General features: G+C 43.3%; 1 protein-coding gene across 4 annotated transcripts in view; it reads left to right on the top strand.

The window, feature by feature from the left end:
* Positions 1-23558, top strand: part of nhsl2 (NHS-like 2) — a 141061-nt gene that overhangs the window by 79110 nt on the left and 38393 nt on the right. Inside the window, exon 1 of one of the 4 annotated variants that reach the window (XM_029760645.1) lies at positions 5402-5585. The exons of the other annotated variants lie outside the window; for them this stretch is intronic. Within the exon in view, the coding sequence (XP_029616505.1) occupies positions 5552-5585 (34 nt within the window). The 5' untranslated portion in view covers positions 5402-5551. Of the gene's footprint in view, positions 1-5401; positions 5586-23558 lie in introns of those variants that run through there. 4 annotated transcript variants of the gene reach the window in all.

Here is a 23558-nt window from a genome sequence, read left to right as displayed (position 1 = left end):
CTTAACAACGTTATCAACAAGGCAGGTCCTACAGGCTCTAGTTTTGTCGCACCTGAACTACTGTCCAGTTGTGTGGTCAGGTGCCAGCAAGAGGGACTATTGAAAATTACAATTGGCCCAGAACAGGGCAGCACGGCTGGCCCTTAAATGTACACAGAGAGCTAACATTAATAATATGCATATCAATCTCTCCTGGCTCAAAGTAGAGGAGACATTGACTTTATCCCTTGTATTTGTCAGAAGTATTGACATGTTGAATGCACCGAGCTGTCTGTTTTAAATTACTAGCACACAGATCAGACACCCATGCATACCCCACAAGACATGCCACCAGAGGTCTCTTCACAGACCCCAAGTCCAGAACAGACTATGGGAGGCACACAGTACTATTTAGAGCCATGACTACATGGAACTCTATTCCACATCAAGTAACTCATGCAAGCAGTAAAAACTGATTTAAAAAAACAGATAAAAATACACCTTATGGAACAGCAGGGACTGTGAAAAGACACACCCAGGTACAGACACACGCATACACACATGATAACATACACACGATACACACATGTACACATGGATTTTGTGTTGTAGAAATGTGGTAGTAGAGTAATGGCCTGAGGGCCCACACTTAATGTGTTGTGAAATCTGTTGTAAAATGTATTGTAATGTTTAAAAAATTGTATAGAACTGCCTTAATTTTGCTGGACTCCAGGAAGAGTAGCTGCTGCCTTAGGATCCATAATACATACAAATCTAAATAGTAGTAGACTAGTTTGAAAATGACTGAACATGAATGAAAAGCCATATGGTATCAAAGCCCAAACAAAACAACATGGCAAATACTATTGTTTCATTGCAATTTTCACTGGCGGCCCCTCAGGTTGTGGCAGGAGGACACATATTTGGTTGCCAAAACTGTCGTCTTATCTTCAGCTGTTGCTTATGCACACACACACACACACACACACTCTCTATCTCTCTCTCTCTCTCTCTCTCTCTCGCTCCATCATTTTCTCTCGCTCCATCATTCTCCCTGCATCTCTCTCTCATATTTGGCTGCCAAAACTGCCTTATCTTCAGCTGTTGCTTATTTACATGCATATTCTCTCTCTGTCGCTCTCAATTTTTCAATTAAATTAGCTTTATTGGCATGATGTAACAATGTACATATTGCCAAAGCTTACTTTGGATATTTACAATATTAAAATAATAAGAATACAAATTGTCAACGGGACAACAGTAACAACAATAACCAAGGGTCAAAATAACCATACAATGAACAATAAGCATAGAGGACATGTGCAGGTTGGTTGGTCTGTCAGACACTGTCCCTCATCTTATGGCAGGCAGCAATGTAGTGCGCTGCCAACCCCCTATCCTCATCAGAGAGGTCTTTGAAACCTTGAATAAGGGTTTCAGATTTGGGGAAATGACACTCTCTAATTGTTTTCAATTTTTTACATTTAGTCAGGAAATGCAGCTCTGTCTCAAGTTCTGCTGTTGTGCAGTGGTTGCACAGCCTTTCCTCTACAGGGAGCCAGATTTTCCTGTGTCTACCCTTCTCAATGGCAAGGTTGTGCTCACTGAGCCTGTACGCAATTTCCAAATGCCTGAAGGTACCACGTTCATCTGTACAAACAATAGTACGCAAGTATAAACACATTGGGACCACGCAGCCGTCATACCGCTCAGGAAGGAGGTGCGTTCTGTCTCCTAGAGATGAACGTACTTTGGTGCGAAAAGTGCAAATCAATTCCAGAACAACAGCGAAGGACCTTGTGAAGATGCTGGAGGAAACAGGTACAAAAGTATCTATATCCACAGTAAAACGAGTCCTATATCGACATAACCTGAAAGGCCGCTCAGCAATGAAGAGGCCATTGCTCCAAAACCGCCATAAAAAAGCCAGACTACGGATTTCAACTGCACATGGGGACAAAGATCGTACTTTTTGGAGAAATGTCCTCTGGTCTGATGAAACAAAAATAGAACCGTTTGGCCATAATGACCATCGTTATGTTTGGAGGAAAAAGGGGGAGGCTTGCAAGCCGAAGAACACCATCCCAACCGTGAAGCATGGGGGTGGCAGCATCATGTTGTGGGGGTGCTTTGCTGCAGGAGGGACTGGTGCACTTCACAAAATAGATAGCATCATGAGGAAGGGGAAATTATGTGGATATATTGAAGCAACATCTCAAGACGTCAGTTAGGAAGTTAAAGCTTGGTCGCAAATGGGTCTTCCATATGGACAATGACCCCAAGCACACTTTCAAAGTTGTGGCAAAATGGCTTAAAATGGACAACAAAGTCAAGGTATTGGAGTGGCCATCACAAAGCCCTGACCTCAATCCCATAGAAAATTTGTGGCAGAACTGAAAAAGCGTGTGCGAGCAAGGAGGCCTTCAAACCTGGCTCTGTCAGCAGGAATGGGGGAAGCTTGTGGAAGGGTTCCTGAAACGTTTGACCCAAGTTTTAAACAATTTAAAGGCAATGCTACCAAATACTAATTGAGTGTATGTAAACTTCAGACCCACTGGCAATTTGATGAAAGAAATAAAAGCTGAAATCATTCTCTCTACTAACATTCTGACATTTCACATTCTTAAAATAAAATGGTGATCCTAACTGACCTAAAACAGGGATTCTTTACTAGGATTAAATGTCAGGAATTGTGAAAAACTGAGTTTAAATGTATTTGGCTAAGGTGTATGTAAACTTCCAACTTCAACTGTATATACAGGGTTGGGGTGTAACTGATTTCATGTGGTTTGTTACATGTAATCTGATTACAAAAAACTGTACCTGTAATCAGATTACAGATACTTTTTAAAAACTTGTGATGATTACTTCTTGGATAACTTTTAAATTTAGAAAGGATGTTTGCGGAAAAAAATACATATTATGGCATCTTTCAGTTTTCTCAATGACATTCAATTCAGCATTGAAAAAAAAGCGGAAGTTTGTTCCACCGGAGCGAGTCTGATCACAAGTCAGAGACCAATGTGATGATACACCAAATGCGTTTGATGGATCCTTTTTTTCTTCTTCGAATGCCTCTTAAAAGGAAAGTAACTGAAAGTAATCAGATTGTGTTTCGGTAATCTAAAAGTTGCATTACTGATAACAATTTTGGATAGGTAACTGTAACGGATTACATTTAGAAAGTAACCTACCCAACCCTATTATATATATGGCTGACTATAGGTTATGCAGTCTCTCTGTGATTCCATCTCTCTCTGCTGCTATACAACGGTTTTCCAGAAGATGATGATGATGATGATGTGCGGTGTGTGTGTGCACGCGCACACACACCGCACTGCTCCCACTAGCAAACAAACAGTCACACGACTTCCATTTTAGATTTTCTCAGACCAATTAAATCTCTCATCCGCTGTGTAGCCAGCACCCTCCAGAGATAGAGGGAGGGAGGGAGGGATGGATGGATGGTGCGGGGAGGGCAGGAACGAGTGGGATTGAGTTGAGCTGGGACGATAAATCGAAAACTAGGGACACCGACCATTCCGATCACTTATCGCAGGCATTTTGCTGATATCGTTCACTACGATAAATAGCCTATTCTAGAGAAAGTTGACATTTGAAATGAAATAAGTTTGCTAATATGGGTGATTTGTTAATGGGACAATTGATGGCTACAACCATCAAACTACAATAGTAGTAGTAGTTTAAAGGATAATTAAAATACATTAACGCTATAAACTTATGGTTCTATTTATCGTTATTGTATCAATTCAGTCAATTTATCGCGATATCGCCCAGCTCTATGCTTGAGAATGAGTGTGTGAGTGACAGAGCAGGCTTCTGTTGCTATGGCAACATTCAGGTGTTAAAGCAGGTTGAATGCCGAATGGTTCTCTGCTGATGACGGGTGTGTTTGTGTTTGTGTGTGTGTGTGTGTGTGTACATTTTGTTCATTCGTGTGTGTGTGAACATGAGGTCATGTGTATCTATATGAGAGACAGTCTGTGTGTGTGTCTTTGGTCACCTGGTCTATGTGCTGCAGACATAGAGGGTGTGTCATAGTGTTATCCCATCAGACATCGACGGCGGGAATGTAAATAGCAGGAATGTAAATCCACTGTCTACTGACTGTTAGGGAGTACATTTGTGTGTGTGTGTGTGTGTGTGTGTGTGTGTGTGTGTGTGTGTGTGTGTGTGTGTTAGTGAGTTTGTCCCATAGTGCCAGTAACTGAGTTGTTTTTGTACAGATTCCACCATGAATGTATACAATATGCTGCCTGTATGCCATAGATCATACCGTTGTTGTGGTTGTAGCCTATCATATCCTTTTATCTTAGAGGTGAGGAGGGGGGAGGGAGGTATTGTTCAGGGTGTTATGTGTTCTTAGAGAGACTGTTGTCTTCTGGCTGTCTGTCCCTCTCTCTGTCCCTTTCTCTGTCCCTCTATCCCTCTCTCTATTCCTCTCTCCATCCTTCTTTCTCTCTCTCTCTCTCTCTCTCTCTCTCTCTCTCTCCCTCTCTCTCTCTCTCTCTCTCTCTCCTTTTCTCTCGACTGATGTACTTTACATGCTCTTGAAAGCGAATACATTGGCAATACTTATATTATCTATACAGACCAAGTCTTAAGCTTCAATATTTCTTCATACCACACACACACACACACACACACACACACACACACACACACGCACACACACACGTAGAGTCAGAAGAATAAGATTATCTGCTGATTACTCAGACATGCTTTTGGTGTTGGCTGTAGAAAGCGCTGATTGTAGAGGCTTCAAAGAGGAATTTCACAATTAACTCACACAGAGTTAGCCACTTTAGTTTGGTTGGTAAAGTTCCCCCAACGTTCTCGTGTGTGTGTGTGTGTGTGTGTGTGTGTGTGTGTGTGTGTGTGTGTGTGTGTGTGTGTGTGTGTGTGTGTTTCTATGTGGCTACCGGCCCTGTGGTGTGGATGCACGGTAAATCCTGCAGACACACACACACACCGAGTTATTATCTGTTAGTTTGGATGTTTTTGCTTCTTGGCGTGTTCTTTTGGTTTTACATCCATGGTTTGATTCTTGTTGTGGTCATGTTTTTCCAACACGCTCATAAGTGAACGTTTGTTTGTGTGTGTTGCTTGTGTGTTTTTATGTGGTGTGCTCACATGGTCATTCCTGCGGACACACACACCCAGGTTCCCTATTGGCCAGTTATCCGTCACCTCCAGTGTGCTCAGGAAATGGTTCAGGAAAGGGTTAAAGAGGAAGGGAAGGAAAAAGCAGTGCAGCGATGACAATGGCCACAGAGGGAGGGAAGGGGGAGGATGGGGGAGGAGAGGGGGAGACAGGAGGGGAGGGTGTGAACAGAGCCGGCACCATTGACTTCCTCTCTTTCTCCCCTCGACATACTAGAGAAATCTCTCTCCTCTCTCTCTCATTCTTGCTGACACTCCTAGCTTCAGTCAGTTAATGACTCACAAGACTTACCTCAGAGTCTGGAGCGTCTCTCTCTTTCGCTCTCTCCCTCTTCCCCTCTCGCTTTCCGTTCCCACTCCTACTGAGTGAGTAAGTGTGGAAGCAGACATGGAGAAGCTGGAAGTTTTACGGACCAGGTCAGGTAAGGCTGCCTGGGAATGTAGGGATTTTGGAATCGGCGCTTGGAACAACCTAGCACGAGGAGTAGGGTGTTTGTCATTATAAGAAACGCTTAGGAATGTTAGCTTATTTGAAAGCAGCTGTGTGTGTGTGTGTGTGTGTGTGTTTCTGTGTGTGTGTGTGTGTGTGTGTTGCAGTTAAACTGTGGATTGGAGTTGGAAAGACCCAAAAAGCTGTAAGAAGTCATGTGTTTGCTGTTATATTGGACTTCACCACTAAATGGCATGACATGAGCCTTCTGTCTTCTTATGTGAAATCTAGCACTTCACCTCTCATGCTAAGATGAGAAAAGCTGAAATGTTTGCTGTAAGCTTTATTGTATACATGAGAAACAGTGGCGTGGCGTGAGATCTCCTTTCTTGTACAAGTCATGCAAGGAAAAGTAGTCAGCGTCTCATTGATCGGGAATGAGAGCTACGATGCCAAGATATGAAACACTGTTGGCCCTGAGAATGTGTGTTTGCACAGAGGAGTATCAGTGAGGTAAGGGCAATTCCACGGTGACGGTATTACAGCTTTGACTCAGTTTTTTCCCTTTAAAGTGTATGCCAAACAAAAACCGTTTATTTCAAAGTTTAACAATTTCCACTGAAAAAAAAAACGAATTTAGTGGAATAACAGTGCAGATGCAAATTTTGGTAACGAAATTACGATAAATCCTCCCTCAGGATTTTATGCCACCATGCTTAATAAAACCATACAAAGTTCAATATCTGCTCCGAATTAAGATTTCAAAGATGTCTGCAGAAGGAATTGGGTGTCAGCTATGACATGGCACCTTGAGTTAGAAAAAAATATACCTTGGTTATTGAACTACAATAAGTGACGTGAATTAGAGCCCTGCATGGGCATACATTTTAAGGCCTATCCATGCCCGTGACATTAAGGCCCTACCGTACCCAGGCCCGATTGCTTCTGCCAAATTTAAAGCCCGGCCCTGCACGAAATCAGAAATAACCTCCTCAGTTAGTAAATCCATTAGATGCTCCTCTCTCTCTGTCACTCACTCACTGCGCGCAGGCAGCTCGATCTGCATGCACTCTGCCCAATGGCGGCTCTTCGTCGATGAGTATCCATAGTAACGGCTCGGCTTGGGCTGCTCTGCTCAATGACAAGACATGAGAGAGCAGTGAGCTGTTTTTCGTCACTCTAAACTCCGACAAAACATTATTTCACGAAAATAATAATCTCTCCTGTTTATATATTTGACGAGGATGAAGCACTTCTGTCAGCATGTTGTGATCTTCGTCAGATATGACTGTACTATGCAGCAGAGCACGAACAAATGGCTCAGCTTCAAAATGTTAGTGATCAATTTAGTCATACCCAAGACCTACCCTTAACCTAGTTATTGATGGAAAAAAACAGGGCCTGCCCGGCCCTAACCCAATGTATAGTGTCGGGGCCCATCGGGCTCGGGTTGGAAAGCAGAGCTCTGAAATGGATTTACACCCGGTAACGGAATTACGATAACGGAATAACATCATGGGTCCCTGATCTGTACTAAACAGAAATTCATCATTATGGATATGAATGTCCTTCTCATGTTTCACACATTTGGACATCATAACGCAGTACAATACAATACAATACAATACAGCACAGCAGAGTAGGGTAGAGTTTAGTACAGTTGCGTCCAGCACAATACAGTAAAGTATAATTCAGTACAGTACGATATACTGTACTCTACTATATTCTACTTTTCTTTACTGTATTGTATTGTACTGTTCTCTACTGTGTTCTATTCACTGTACTGTACTATTCAAACTGGTGAAACATACATCTATGACAGGTTCAGATTTGGACCGGTCTGTCTGTGGACATTAACATCAAGGCCAGGGTGAACTGACCAAATTTCCACTACTTTTCAACGTCCATGGCTGTCCGGTGTCGGTGGGTGCTCAGTGGGTAAGGATGCTGGTTACAGTAAATGGAAAGAGAGGGGGCTCATGGGTAGGTGTCAGTAGGATCCGGGAGAGGTGACATTAACTGGAGAGTGAGAAAGGCAGAGAGAGCGAGAGAAAATAAAGAAAAAAGTTATGAGCTTCCAGTGGAAGGGAGGACAGTACCAGGTGACACAACTGTGTTATGTGACTGTTTTGACCAATTCAGCTGCAGTAATTCCATTACTGATTTTTGGTGACGGAATTACGAGTTTTATTCACTGAATAATTCATACGAAAAATATGATATCAGTAATATCACTAAAACTAATTGATAGATCTACTATTACTTGTTACTTCTGTGAGCTTTCCTCATGAGGGAGAGAAATTCGAAAATATCTTAAAGATATGTGGTTTTGCACAAGGCAATACTTAATCAATTTCTCAAACTATATTACCGTAATTTCCGGACTATTAAGCGCACCTGAATATAAGCCGCACCCACTGAATTGTAAAAAAATCATTATTTTTAACATAAATAAGCCGCACATGTCTATAAGCCGCAGGTGCCTACCGGTACATTGAAACAAATGAACTTTACACAGGCTTTAACGAAACACGGCTTGTAACAAAAATAAATAGGCTTTAACGAAACACGGCTTGTAACAAAAATAAATAGGCTTTAACGAAACACGGCTTGTAACAAAAAAAAAATTAGCAGTAAGCTTTAGTTGTCTTTTTGCACTGAGTCAATTCCTCACGCTGCTGTTTCCAACGTCTTATCATCGACTCATTAAGACCAAGCTCCCGTGCAGCAGCTCTATTTCCTTTTCCAACAGCCAGATCAATCGCCTTCAACTTGAAAGCTGCATCATATGCATTTCTCCGTGTCTTTGCCATGATGAGGGTGACAAAATGACTACCGTAATCAGAATGATGGGAAGTTTGAGAGCGCTCGATTTAATCTAAACAGTAAACAAAAAAGTTGTTTGACCTTAACCCGTTCGGCAATTTCATTGGTCTAATGAAAGCTTCATGCCGGCAAAAAACTGAGCACGTCACAGAATGTGTTTTTTTGGAGAAAAAAAATTGAAAGCGGGAAAAATCCATATATTAGCCGCGTCATTGTTTAAGCCGCGAGGTTCAAAGCTGGGAAAAAAGTAACGGCTTATAGTCCGGAATTTACGGTAGTTGGCAGGGGTCTTTACGTCAACGTGATTGTGTTTTTATGTGTTTCTGATACCTTTTCAGACGTTTTCTAGGAGATGTCAAGATCTGTTTTCCATATGTTTATCCAGAAATCAAAGCCTTTATTATGTCTAATTTTTAAGATGGAAAAGGGTTGAAAAATGTATCTATGCCTTAATTTCCTCAAAATATAGGCTCTTAGCTTTCATTTGACACCCAACTTGATATGTTCCTATGAACGTCACATGTTGGTGCTCATGGGTCCTTTTCAATGGAAATGTCTTCTCTCTCTCTCTCTCTCAAATATGTCACATGTGCCGAAATACAACAGGTGAAATGCTTACTTACAAGCCCTTAACTAACAAAAACATTTTTTTTTATTAAAGAGCAGCAGTAAAATAACAGTAGCGAGGCTATACTCAAAAGTGACTATGCATAGATAATAAGCAGAGAGTAGCAGCAGGGTAAAATAGGGGGTGGGGGGAGACAATGCAAATAGTCTGGGTAGTCATTTGATTAGCTGAGGTAATTGAGGTAATACGTAGGTAAAGTTCAAGTGACTATGCATAGATAATAAACAGAGTAGCAGCAGCGTAAAATAGGGGGTGGGTGTGGGGGACAATGCAAATAGTCTGGGTAGCAATCTGATTAGCTGTTCAGGAGTCTTATGGCTTGAGGATAGAAGCTGGTGTAGGAGGCAGTTAAAAATGGGCACATATTTTTTTCAAAATTCTCAATACTGACCCTAGCCCGTAGAGGTTAAGAAGCCTTTTGGACCTAGACTTTGCGTTCAGGTACTGCTTGCCGTGCGGTAGCAGAGCCAACAGTCTATAACTAGAGTGGCTGGAGTCTTTGAACATTTTTAAGGTCTTCCTTTGACACTGCCTGGTATAGAAGTCCTGGATGGCAGGAAGCTTGGCCCCAGTGATATACTGGGCCGTACGCACTACCCTCTGTAGTGCCTTGCGGTTGGAGGCCGAGCAGTTGCCATACCAGGCAGTGATGCAACCAGTCAGGATGCTCTCGATGGTGCAGCTGTAAAACTCTGAGGATCTGAGGACCCATGCCAAATCTTTTTTTTGAGGGGGAACAGGCTTTGTTGTTTCTTGGTGTGTTTGGACCATGATAGTTTGTTGGTGATGTGGACACCAAGGAACTTGAAGCTCTCAACCTGCTCCACTACAGCACCGTTGAGAATGGGGGCGTGCTCGGTCCTCCTTTTCCTGTAGTCCACAATCATTTCCTTTGTCTTGATCACGTTGAGGGAGAGGTTGTTATCCTGGCACCACATGGCCAGGTCTCTGACCTCCTCACTATAGGCTGTTTCATCGTTGTCGGTGATCAGGCCTACCACTGTTGTGTCGTCGGCAAACTTAATGATGGTGTTGGAGTCGTGCCTGGCCATGCATTCATGGGTGAACAGGGAGTACAGGAGGGGCTTGAGCATGCACCCCTGAGGGGCTCCCGTAGTCCCAGGGTCCTTAGCTTAGTGATGAGCTTTGAGGGCACTATGGTGTTGAATGCTGAGCTGTAATTAATGAACAGCATTCTCACGTAGGTGTTCCTTTTGTCCAGGTGGCAAACGGCAGTGTGGAGTGCAAAAGAGATTGCATCATCTGTGGATCTGTTGGGGCGGTATGCAAATTGCAGTGGGTCTAGGGTTTCTGGGATAAATGTGTTGATGTGAGCCATGGCAAGCTTTTCAAAGCAGTTCATGGCTACAGACGTGAGTGCTACGGGTCGGTAGTCATTTAGGCAGGTTACCTTAGTGTTCTTGGGCACAGGGACTATGGTGGTCTGCTCAACATTTTGGTATTACAGACTCAGACAGGGACAGTCACTCTGTTTTAGTGTTGTTTAACTAGCATGGGCTATGTGGGACGCTAGCCCATGCTAGCTAGCGTCCCACCCGCGGTACAGCCAGTGAAATAGCAGGGCGGCAAATTCAAAACAACAAAAATCTCATAATTAAAATTTCTCAAACATACAAGTATTATACACCATTTTAAAGATAAGATTCTCCTTAATCTAACCACAGTGTCCAATTTCAAAAAGGCTTTACAGCGAAAGCAAAACATTAGATTATGTTAGGACATCACCTTGACAAGAAAAACCACACAGCCATTTTCCAAGCAAGGAGAGGCGTCACAAAAACCAGAAATACAGCTAAAATGAATCACTAAACTTTGATCTTCATCAGATGACACTCCCAGGACTCAATGTTACAAAATACATGTATGTTTTGTTCGATAAAGTTCATATTTATATCCATAAACCCCATTTTACATTGGCGCGTGATGTTCAGAAAATGTATTCCCACCAAAACTTCTGAGCACATCAATTTACAAAAATACTCATCATAAACGTTGATAAACTTTACAAAAGTTATTGAAAGAATTATAGATATACTACTCCTTAATGCAACCGCTGTGTCAGATTTTCAAATAGCTTTTCGGCGAAAGCACATTTTTCAATATTCTGAGTACAGAGCTCAGCCATCAAGTTACCCGCCAAGTTCTGGAGTCAACTAAACTTAGAATTAGTATTATAAATCTTCCCTTACCTTTGCTGATCTTCATCGGAATGCACTCCCAGGACTCCCACTTCCACAATAAATGTTCTTTTTGTTCCAAATACTCCATATTTATGTCCAAATACCTCCGTTTTGTTCGCGCGTTCAGGTCACTAATCCAAAGGCATAACGCGAGAGCGCAGAACCAGAGACAAAAAGTCAAATAGTTCCATTATCGTTCATAGAAACATGTCAAACGATGTTTACAATCAATCCTTAGGGTCTTTTTAACATAAAATGTTGATAATATTCCAACCGGACAGTAGCGTATTCATTACAGAGGAAAAAGAAGGAGAGGCGCGCCAACGTGCCCGCGCTGTAAACAACTCACTGGTCCCAGGCAGTCCACTGATAGACTGAGCTCCTATTCTCTGCCCAGTAACAGTAGATGGATCAAACAAGTTTCTAAAGGCTGTTGACAGCCAATGGAAGCCTTAGGAAGTACAAAATGACCCCACAGACACTGTAGTTTGAATAGGGATTAGATAGAACTACAAGTCACTTCCTGGTTGGATTTTTTTCTCAGGTTTTTGCCTGCCATATGAGTTCTGTTATACTAATATCATTCAAACAGTTTTAGAAACTTCAGAGTGTTTTTCTATCCAAATCTACTAATAATATGCATATCCTAAGTTCTGAGCCTGAGTAGTAGGCAGAGTAATTTGGGCACGTCATTCATCCGAATTTCCGAATACTGCCCCTGTCACTAAAAAGTTAACCCTTCTGTAAGACCATTACAGTGTTGTACTTAAAAAGGCCAGAGTTGTTGTGGCATATGGCCAATATTCATTCCACTAATTTTGTTTCTCTTAGGCGGGAAAGTTAATGTTATTGTTTTCAAGGTTGAAAGTTCTGGAGTGAGTAAACACTCTGCCATTCTGACAGATGGTCTTGTGATGTTTCTACCATAAAGCTGTATCTCTATGTATCTCTATGGTTCCTACTGAGCTAGGTCCTGTTGCTACAGTATGAATGTCAAGTCCCCGAGCGGATACCTCACAGTCACATGTTACGTGTGTGTGTGTGTGTGTGTGTGTGTGTGTGTGTGTGTGTGTGTGTGTGTGTGTGTGTGAGAGAATCCTACTGAAGGGCTTTCTGGGTGATGAAGGAATATACACTATTTGAATGTAGTTCAGATCTTTCACCTTGACCCCTGAACTCTAGGAATCCTTACATACACGTGTTGAGGTGACCGAGTTTGACTGGGTCACTGCCTCTGTGTGTTTTGAGAGAGGAAACACACACACACACTCAAACACTGTTTAGGCCCTTGGACGAGTAACAGTATTCCAACAGTACATTAGAACATTCCATTAGACCCCAGCCAATCATTATAATAACTCGAACTATACTATAGAACCACATACCACAGGCTCAGCTTTCACCATATCACACTGCACTGAAGACAATGTGTCAGGAGTAGGACTAATGTGGCTTAAACACACACGCGCGTGCGCACACACACACACACACACACACACTCTTTCTACGTCTTTCTGTCCTTCTTGGTAATTATCTATAAAAATGAATGGGATAGAAATTAAAGCTCATAGAATTTTTATGCAAACGAGTTTCTAAATGCAGCCTCATCACGCTCCTTAGCCTGACAGATATGACACTGAAGAAAGGATGGATGAGAGAGACCGAAGGAGAGAGAGACAGAGTTAAAGAGCCAGTAGTAGGGATAGAGGAAGAGATTATGGAGGAGAGGAGGCTTGATGAGGGTTAAAGCAGGGGACAAGGAGAGGAGGATGGAGAAGAGTGCTTAGGAGGAGAGGTGTGTGTGTGTATTTCTGAATTGAGTTAGTGTGTAAACGATGGCTCTGACCTCCATGTGACACTCTCCCAGTGGTATCCCTATGTTTTGGCTCTGTCAGTCTGTGTGTGTGTGTCTGTGCTTGAGTGTGTGGTACCAGATCTTCTTTCTGTGGTCCCTCATGGCTGCCTCTGCCCCACCCTCTCTCGCCCTCCCGCTCATCCTTTTCTTCTTTCTTTCTCCCTGTCTCCTCTCTCTCCACCCTTCCTCCCCCCTCTCGCTCCATCTACCCCATCTGCTCTTTCCTCTAATCATTCGGTATCTTCTCATTTCCTTTAACTGTCTCTCTCTCTCTCCTCCCTTTCTTTCCCCCCTCCTTTCCTCCCCCTCCTTCTCTCTTTCCATCTACCCCCTCCTCTAGTAATTCTGTATCTTTTTATTTTTTTCTCCACAATTTTGTGCGATCCAATTACGATCTTGTCTCATCGCTGCAATTCCCCAACGGGCTCGGAAGAGGCAAAGGTCAAGTCCTCCGAAACATGACCCACCAAACTGCACTTCTTAACCTGGAAGCCAGCCACACCAGTGTTTTGGAGGAAACACCATTCAACTGACGACGAAATCAGCCTGCAGACGCCCGTCCCGCCACAAGGTGTTGCTAGAGCGCAATGAGCCACATAAAGCCCCCCCCCGCCAAACCCTCCCTTAACCTGGACGACGCTGGGCCAATTGTGCGCCGCCCTATGGGACTCCCGGTCATGTCCGGTTGTGACAGCCTGTAATCGAACTCGGGTCTGTAGTGATGCCTGTAGTACCTTAGACCGCTGTGCCATTCAGGAGTCAGTTCTGTATCTTCTAATTTCCATTATTAACTGTATTCTCTCTCCCTCTCCCTCTCTCCCCTCGCTCTTCTCTAATCATTTAGTATCTTATAATTTCCGTTATTAACTGTATTGTCTCCAGGCTGTTGTCTGTAGAGAACAGTTTATCCCATCATGTCCTGTGTCTGAGCTGCGGTTTATATTAGGTGGGTGTGAGTGTGTGTGAGAGTGTGTGTCTCAACCCTGGCCTCCCTTTGTGTAGTTCAAGTGTGTGTCTTATCTATTTGACTTGGGTGTGGATGAGGATACTGGACTGCTCTCACTTTTGCCTGCGACTAGCTTGGAGCATAGATCTCGAATTTATAGAACATTGTTCAGTCCCAAGATTATTCAGTTAAAACAGAATTTCAGAATGTCATTCAAATTTACAATGTTTTTCAACGTTTGCAATGGTTCTCCATGTGATACCTAACCATCAAGCACCTTTTTGTGATAGAAATTCCAGATGAAATGAAGGGTGGTGTGTGAGTTCTATATATTGTATATCTACATCTGAGGTTTATTAGTCTTGTCTGGTCAGGAACTGGGCAGGAAGTGGATGGAGAACTGCTTCCTGTCAACCTCCCGCCGATACAATGAGCTCTGGAAGTAATCTCTGTTTGTGTGTGTGTGTGTGTGTGTGTGTGTGTGTGTGATTGTCTGTACAGTATGTGTGTTTGATGTGACTATACAAAGTTGCTGGGTCCATTTAGACTTAACTTTTAAGCTTCAATGACAGAAAAGCTGCTCAGTTTAGTCTTATCATCTCCCCTAGTAATAGGGGAACAAATCTTCTCTTAACTTTGACACTTCCACTCACAGCAAAATAGAGTCTTAAGTACTAACTGTTCTTTGGCTCTGCGTGTGTGACTGGTCTCCCTGGGGCCATACTTGCGAACATTAGAAACAGTTTAAGTTCAAGGTTAAGTTTTAGCATCAGCCTATTAAAATCGTCGACGTGGTATCGCGTGATAGAATGCTACATTGTAGCTGGTCCCATCAGATAACTTGTCACCAGGTTCCAGTGATTATTTCCCGTAACAACCTCCTCATCGGCCTATCAAAGATCTTAAACTTGATGTGATAGAACACTTTTCCATGAGTGCGTTCTTAATAGAAGTCAAATGGCATGATCTGCTATTCAACGTTATTAAAACACGAAGGTTCCTGGTATTTTTCGCCGTTTGCGGTAAGTTCGAATCCCACGTGAGGTATAGTTATTTCCTTTGAAATGTAGAATTACATTTATTGTGATAGTGTGTTGAAAAGGGAATTGCAGACAAAACCTTCTAAATGAAGATGACAAATATATTTAATGAGGAGCTTCTTGAAGTTGCTCTTGCAGACCTACACATAGGCTACTGCTACAGGAGTGTAACGTTGGTGATGCCGGAGCGACTCTCAGAAGGGTGCTCATTTAATGAAGTTTAGATCAAAGCAGAATCAATGTCTCGCAAGATCACTTAATGATGAATTAGTATTCTACACTGATCAAAAAATATAAACGCAACATGTAAAGTGTTGGTCCCATGTTTCGTCAGCTGAAATAAAAAATCCTCAAAATGTTCCATAAGCACAAAAAGCTTATTTCTCTCAAATGTTGTGCACAAATTTGTTTACATCCCTGTTATTGAGGATTATTTCTGTCTGTAATAAAGCCCTTTTTGTGGAGAAAAAAAAAAATTATGATTGGCTGGGCCTGGCTCGCCAGTGGGTTGGCCTGGCTGCCAAGTGGGTGGGCCTATGCCTTCCAAGGCCCACCCATGGCTGCAGCCCTGCCTACTCATGTGAAATCCATAGATTAGGGCCTAATGAATTTATTTAAATTGACTGATTTCCTTATATGAACTGTAACTCAGTAAAATCTTTGAAATTGTGGCATGTTGCGTTTATATAATAGCATATAACATTACTGTTAGACCAAAAACACCACTTAATTTCTTAGGTAGGCTACACTTACATGTACAGTACAATGTTTTATATACATTATTATAATCATATACTTTGTCACATATGCCTTACTTGATTCAAGCATCAAGGACTAGTAGTGAAATGTTTTTTCCAGGGCCGACAACTGACCCCAAACAGCCCCAAACAAGTAACCCCAAACAGATATCCCAAACAACCCCAAACAGGTGCCCCAAAGGACCCCAAACAACCCCAAACAGGTACCCCAAAGTAACATCAAACAGATATCCCAAACAACCCCAAACGGGTGCCCCAAATGACCCCAAACAGGTACCCTAAACAACCCCAAACAGGTAGTGAGAAAAGGACAGAGAAAAATGGATAGCGATAGAGGGAGAAAGAGAACAGAATAGAGAGAGAGAGACAGAGTGAGCGAGAGAGGGGGAAGGAGAGAGCAAAAGATAAGGAGAGATGGAGATAGTCAGAAGTCATGTTGATGCTAACCATTATTAAAAATGTTAATGTTCTCACAGTCGTTCAAAGGTCAATGTGGTCAATCTGTCATGACGTAAGCCTACAGGCATTGTGTTGTCTAAGGAACTCATTTTGTTTGGCTACAGTTCTCTGCTCAGACTGTCAGCACCTTTTGCAGTAACTAGTCATGACATTAATCTGATGTCAACTGTAAAACATTCTAATTGAAAATGCTCTTTAAGCATACATGGCATGTACATCACTTAAAATGTTACTCTGTACGTAACACCACACCACACTGGGACTGCCTCCCAAATGGCACCCTATTCCCTACAAAGTGTACTTTTGATCAGGGCCCATAGGCAAAAGTTGTGCACTAGGTAGGGAATAGGGTGCTATTTGGGGACTCAGTCTGTGATTTCCAGTTCTGAGACAACACAATCCCTGTTGTTTCATGTCCCATCAGGAAGAACATCCTCAATGGGAGATGTTAATGCCTTAGAACTGTTGTCTTCTTATTTCTCTCTGTGTGTGTGTGTGTGTGTGTGTGTGTGTGTGTGTGTGTGTGTGTGGTTATAATTCCTCTGCGTGTTGCCCTAGTCCCCAGCTGCGTTACTGTGATACATTTAGTAACTAACTCCTCTCTGACTCACATCGCAATGGCTACGTCCCAAATGGCACCCTCTTCATTGTGCGGTACTTTAGACCAGGACCTATAGTGCACAAGAATAGGGTGCCATTTGGGTCACATGTATGGGACAAGAGAAGAGTATCGAGAAGCTCTTACATCCTAATAGATAAACATTTAGGATACAACTTTAGTCTGTCAGATCACACTTTTAATGAAAGACAGATTATAAAGGCTTTATGAATCATTCATACATTCTCCATAAGTGCTTCTTTTAGTGCTCTCACAAATGTGACACAAACATTTTTTCCATTTGTTGATGCTTTCTGAAACATCAAATCACACAACAGTATAATGGAAAGATGTCCTCAAAACATTTTCCTTAAATAGGCTTAAAATATTTCTAAGAATTTTGTGCCGCAGTAATCCTTTACTGAGGAACAAATAAATGGATACACTACATGACCAAAAGTATGTGGACACCTGCTCGTCGAACATCTCATTCCAAAATCATGGGCATTAATATGGAGTTGGTCTCCCCTTTGCTGCTATAACAGCATCCACTCTGCTGGGAAGGCTTTCCAGTAGATGTTGGAACATTGCTGCAGGGACTTGCTTCCATTCAGCCACAAGAGCATTACTGAGGTTAGGCACTGATGTTGGACGATTAGGCCTGGCTCACAGTCGACGTTCCAATTCATCCCAAAGGTGTTCGATGGGGTTGAGGTCAGGGCTCTTTGCAGGCCATTGAAGTTCTTCCACACCAATCTCGACAAACCATTTCTGTATGGACCTTGTTGTGCACGGGGGCATTGTCATGCTGAAACAGGAAAGGGCCTTCCCCAAACTATAGCCACAAAGTTGGAAGCACAGAATCATCTAGAATGTCATTGTGTGCTGTAGCGTTTAGATTTCCCTTCAGTGTGCTCGATTTTATACACATGTCAGCAACGGGTGTGGCTGAAATAGCCTAATCCACTAATTTGAATGGCTGTCCACATACATTTGTATATATAGTGTATCTACTGTATATATGCCTTTGCTTTCAACATGCCAGCCAGTACACAAACTGTCTACTGTAAGTCTAGCTACCCTTTTGAACTCGGTTTAGACTCAGAATCTGTGTGTTGTACTGTAAGCTCAGTTGATTCGGCCAGAGGATGAAGGACTTCTGTGTGTGCGTGTGTTTGTGCCATCTGCGTGTGTAGGTTTATGACAGTTGAATGTCAGAGGGTTAGGGGGACCCCTAGGGAGAGGGCGAGAGAGCAAGACTGGGGCGTGTGGGTGTGTGTGTGTGTGTGTGTGTGTGTGTGTGAGCTCGGGTAGGACGGGTGTGTGGTGACCTCCTTGATGGGGTCTTTGTGTTGTGGCGGGGGCAGAGTTGGGGGACAGACCAAGGGGACGGGCGGGGACGACTGACCCTGGCGGACCTCTGAGATCACTTCCTGTCAATCTGCCTCACTGACTTCCTCTGGAAGGACACACACACACACACACACATATATACACACACACACACTCCCCATCATGACCTTGAAAGAAGTTGCTCAGTCAGCTTGGACAGTATCTGCAGTGTGTGTGTGTGTGTGTGTGTGTGTGTGTGTGTGTATTCTCAGAGTGGTCTCATCTCCGGGAGATCACTCCAGATTCAAGTAGAAATCTTACGTTTTTGCAGGTCCCCAGAACACCGTGAAGACTCCGTCAAAACTCTCCACTAGGGGCAAAAATAAGCAAGTCAAAAAGAGTGCCAGGAGCTGGGATTTAGGGTTATCACGATACCAGCAGCCTTATGTTGTCACCCAGAATCAAATTTGTTTATTTTCCAAACTATAGCACACAATGTTTTACATACAGTATGTTTTTAAAAGAGTTTAGTCTGCTTTGTGTTTTACTTTTTGCCATGGAAAATCAGGTGTCCTAGCATTATGATACTGGTATCGTGACAACCCTACTGGGATTGAACGTGCGGTTTGGAGCAACTTGGAAATTTGACGTTTGGAGAAGCGGTTCATTCGGCAGTGAGTGTGAGAGCTTGTTGCTAGTCTCTCCTGCTGCGGCCTGGAGCATGGCTGATTCACCTGTAGTCACGGTAACCATGGTATAATAGAGCCAGGGACGATAACACTTATTCATTCCATAAATATGGTCATCTCCATGTAGGGGATTGAACCAGGTTTACTGACACACACACACAAAAACACACACATTCAGTCTCACCCACACACCATGGAATGGTTTGGACCAGGGTGACTGTGGGGGTGTTAGATCGTACTTTCCATTGCTTCTCACTCCGTGGTCTGGTTTCTAACAAACAAATGCACGTACATACACAAAATGTTATTGGTCGCATACACATATTTAGCAAATGTTATTGCGGCTGTAGTGAAATGCTTGTGTTCCTAGCTCCAGCAGTGCAGTAGTATTTAACAATTCACAACAATACACACAGATGTAAAATAAGGGAATTAAGAAATATATAAATATTTGGACGAGCAATGTCAGAGTCCGGATTTTATGTATGTATGTATGTATGTATGTATGTATGTATGTATGTATGTATGTATGTATGTATGTATGTATGTATGTATGTATGTATGTATGTATGTATGTATGTATGTATGTATGTATGTATGTATGTATGTATAGACATTATAGACAATATGTTGAAAGAATATTTAGTTTATCTGTAGAATAGTGTATATATACAGCAATAGTTGAATAAGGTTGAGTAGAATACAGTATATGAAATTAGTAAAACCGTATGTAAACATTATTAAAGTGACCAGTGATTCCATGTCTATGTACAGGACATAGGACAGTTTCCTCTAAGGTGCAGGGTTGAGTATCTGGGTGGTAGCCGGCTAGTGACAGTGACTAAGTTCAGGGCAGGTACTGGCTAGTGATGGATATTTAACAGTCTGATGGCCTTGAGATATAAGCTGTTTTTCAGTCTCTCGGGCCCAGCTTTGATGCACTTGTACTGACCTCTCCTTCTGGATGATAGCAGGTTGAACACGTCATGGCTTGAGTGGTTGATGTCCTTGATGATATTTTTGGCCTTCCTGTGACATCGGGTGCTGTAGGTGTCCTGGAGTACAGGCAGTGTGCCCCCGATGATGCATTGGGCAGACTGCAACACCCTCTGGAGAGCCCTGCGGTTGAGGAAGGTGTAGTTGCCGTACCAGGCGGTGATACAGCCCAACATGATGCTCTCAATGGTGCATCTGTAAAAGTTTGTGAGGGTCTTAGGGGCCAAGACTAATTTCCTCAGCCTCCTGAGGTTGAAGAGAAGCTGTTGTGCCTTCTTCACCACACTGTCTGTGTGTGTAGGCAGAGAAACTTGAAGCTTTTCACCTTCTCCACTGTGGTCCTGTCGATGTGGATGGGGGCATGCCCCCTCTGCTGTCTCCTGAAGTCCACGATCAGCTCCTTCCTATTGGTAATCAGGCCTCCTACTGTTATCGTCTGTAAACTTGATGATTGAGTTGGATGCATGCGTGGCCACGCAGTCATGGGAGAACAGGGAGTACAAGAGGGGCTGAGCACGTACCCTTGTGGGGCACCTTTGTTGAGGATCAGCATAGTGGAGGTATTGTTTCCTACCTTCACCACCTGGGGGCGGTCTGTCAGGAAGTCCAGGAACCAGTTGCACAGGGTGGTGTTCAGACCCAGGGCCCTGAACTTGATGATGAGCTTGAAGGGTACTATGGTGTTGAAGGCTGAGCTGTAGTCAATGAAGAGCATTCTTACATAGGTATTTCTCTTGTCCAGATGGGATAGGGCAGTGTGCAGTGCGATGGCGATTGCATCGTCTGTGGATCCATTGGGGCGGTATGCAAATTGAAGTGGGTCTAGTGTGTCAGGTGAAGTGGAGGTTGATATGATCCTTAACTAGCCTCGCAAAGCACATCATGATGACAGAATTCAGTGTTACGGGGCAACTGTCTTTTAGTTCAGTTACCTTTACTTTCTTGGTTACCAGAACAACGGTGGACATCTTGAAGCAAGTGGGGACAGCAGACTGGGATAGAGAGATTGAATATGCCCGTAAACACTCCAGCCAGTTGGTCTGCGCATGCTCTGACGACATGGCTAGGAATGCCATCTGGGTCGGCAGCCTTGCGAGGGTTAAAAAGTTGAAATGTCTTACTCAAGTCGGTAAACCAAGAAGGAGAGCCCACAGTCCTCGGAAGCAGCCCGTGTCGGTGGCAATGTGTTATGTTTAGCTTGTCCGGGAGGAAGATGTCAGTGTCTGCGATGTGACTGGTTTTCCCTTTGTTATCTGTGATTGTCTGGAGTCCTGCCACGTACGTCTCGTGTCTGAGCCACTTTGCGTCTGAGCCACTGACTCCACTTTGACTCTGTACTGGCATTTTCTTGTTTGATTGCATAACTGCACTGGTTGTATTCAACCATATTCCCAGTCACCTTGCCGTGGTTAAATGTGGTGGTTCACGCTTTCAGTTTTGAGCGAATGCTGCCATCTATCCACAGGTTTTTGGTTTGGGTAGAATTAGTCACAGTGGGAACAGCATCCCCTATACACTTCCAGATGAACTCCGTCACTGTGTCAGTGTATACGTCAATGTAATCCTCAGAGTCAACCCGGAACATATCCTAGTCCGCGTGATCAAAACAATCTTGAAGCATGGATTCCAATTGGTCAGACCAGCATTGAATAGACCTCAGCACCTTTAATAGACCGTAGCACCTTAGCATGGTAACCAACAAATACACACATGCGTAAGCCCACACACACACACACACACACACACACGCACACACACACACACACACACACACACACACACACACACACACACACTACTACCCTCGTTCGCACTACCCACTCCATCTCATTCTGCACAACACCTCTTAGAAATGCAATATCTAGAAATACAACATCTACTTAACAACAGTTACCATGTCCCATCTGTCCAGGCGTCCCAATTGAAGTGGCATTCCATTGCCTTGCTAATGAGCAGAACACTGAGATGTGTGTGTCCCTGTAAGCGAAACATAGATTTACACGCCTGACAGTTCCATTTCACACACACACACATGTACTCACACACGAGAGCGAGAGAGTCTCTTTAGCAGGACTGCCTGGCCTCTCAGGCTGTAGAGAAACACATGCTTCGCTTCAGTCTTCACAGTGTGTCCTATGTGTGTGTGTCCCTTGAGACACAGTCAGAGAGAGGGAGAGAGAGAGCCTTACTCACTGCACTCAAAGCTTTCTGGCACAAAATGGCTTCTCGCTACTGCAGTAACACACTCTCAGTATTGGGATCCCCATAAGTTTCTCCCAAGTGGGTGTGACACCTACTCCTGTTGCCTGCTGCACTGTTGCTTGGATTCCACCTGGTGATCTGTTCACCGTCTGCTCTGGCCTGTCTACCCCTGTCTGGTATAGGTACCCCCACTACACTCACCCCTCTCTCTCCCCAGCTTTCGCTCGCCTCCAGCACACACGGACTGTTGAGGCGAGTGACTCTGAACTTACAATGGCTAGCCCCAAGTTGTGATATTTTTCACTTGTGCTTTATGCTATTTGCCTCATGGCTCCTGTGTGCTTTGTTGACTATGAACTTGCTTGTTTACCCAACTGTGGGACAGTTTTTGTTTATTTGTTCCCACACTCGGGACTCTGACTCTCTATTGGTTACGCGGACTCTTGGCCTCCCATCCTATTCTAACCACCTCTCACCGGCTTTATATTCATGTTAGCTGATGAAATTGCTGTACAATATGATCTTGTTGCCATCTGAAGCACATTCAAATGTTATTAATCAACTCTGCAGAGCTCTCCCTGTCCTCTTCCGTGCCCTGACTGTATTACTGCTGATTATACAGTTGAAGTCGGAAGTTTACATACACCTTAGCCAAATACATTTAAACTCAGTTTTTCACAATTCCTGACATTTAATCCAAGTAAAGATTCCCTGTCTTAGGTCAGTTAGCATCACCACTTTATTTTAAGAATGTGAAATGTCAGAATAATAGTAGAGAGAATGGTTTATTTCAGCTTTTATTCTTTCATCACATTCCCAGTGGGTCAGAAGTTAACATACACTCAATTAGTATTTGGTAGCAATGCCTTTAAATTGTTTAACTTGGGTCAAATGTTTTGGGTAGCCTTCCACAAGCTTCCCACAATAAGTTGGATGAATTTTGGCCCATTCCTCCTGACAGAGCTGGTGTAACTGAGTCAGGTTTGTAGGCCTCCTTGCTCGCACATGCTTTTTCAGTTCTGCCCAAATATGTTCTATGGGATTGAGGTCAGGGCTTTGTGATGGCCACTCCAATACCTTGACTTTGTTGTCCTTACGTCATTTTGCCACAACTTTGGAAGTATGCTTGGGGTCATTGTCCATTTGGAAGACCCATTTGCGACCAAGCTTTAACTTCCTGACTGATGTCTTGAGATGTTGCTTCAATATATTCAGATACATTTCCATCCTCGTGATGCCATCTATTTTGTGAAGTGCACCAATCCCTCCTGCAGCAAAGCATCCCCACAACATGATACTGCCACCCCCTTGCTTCACGGTTGGGATGGTGTTCTTCGGCTTGCAAGCCTCCCACTTTTTCCTCCAAACATAATGATGGTCATTATGGCCAAACATTTCTATTTTTGTTTCATCAGACCAGAGGACATTTCTCCAA

Source organism: Salmo trutta, chromosome 8 (assembly GCF_901001165.1).
Source record: "Salmo trutta chromosome 8, fSalTru1.1, whole genome shotgun sequence".
Lineage (NCBI taxonomy): Eukaryota > Metazoa > Chordata > Actinopteri > Salmoniformes > Salmonidae > Salmo > Salmo trutta.
The sequence above is the reverse complement of the archived record's forward strand: the minus strand, read 5'-3'. Positions and strand labels throughout refer to the sequence as shown.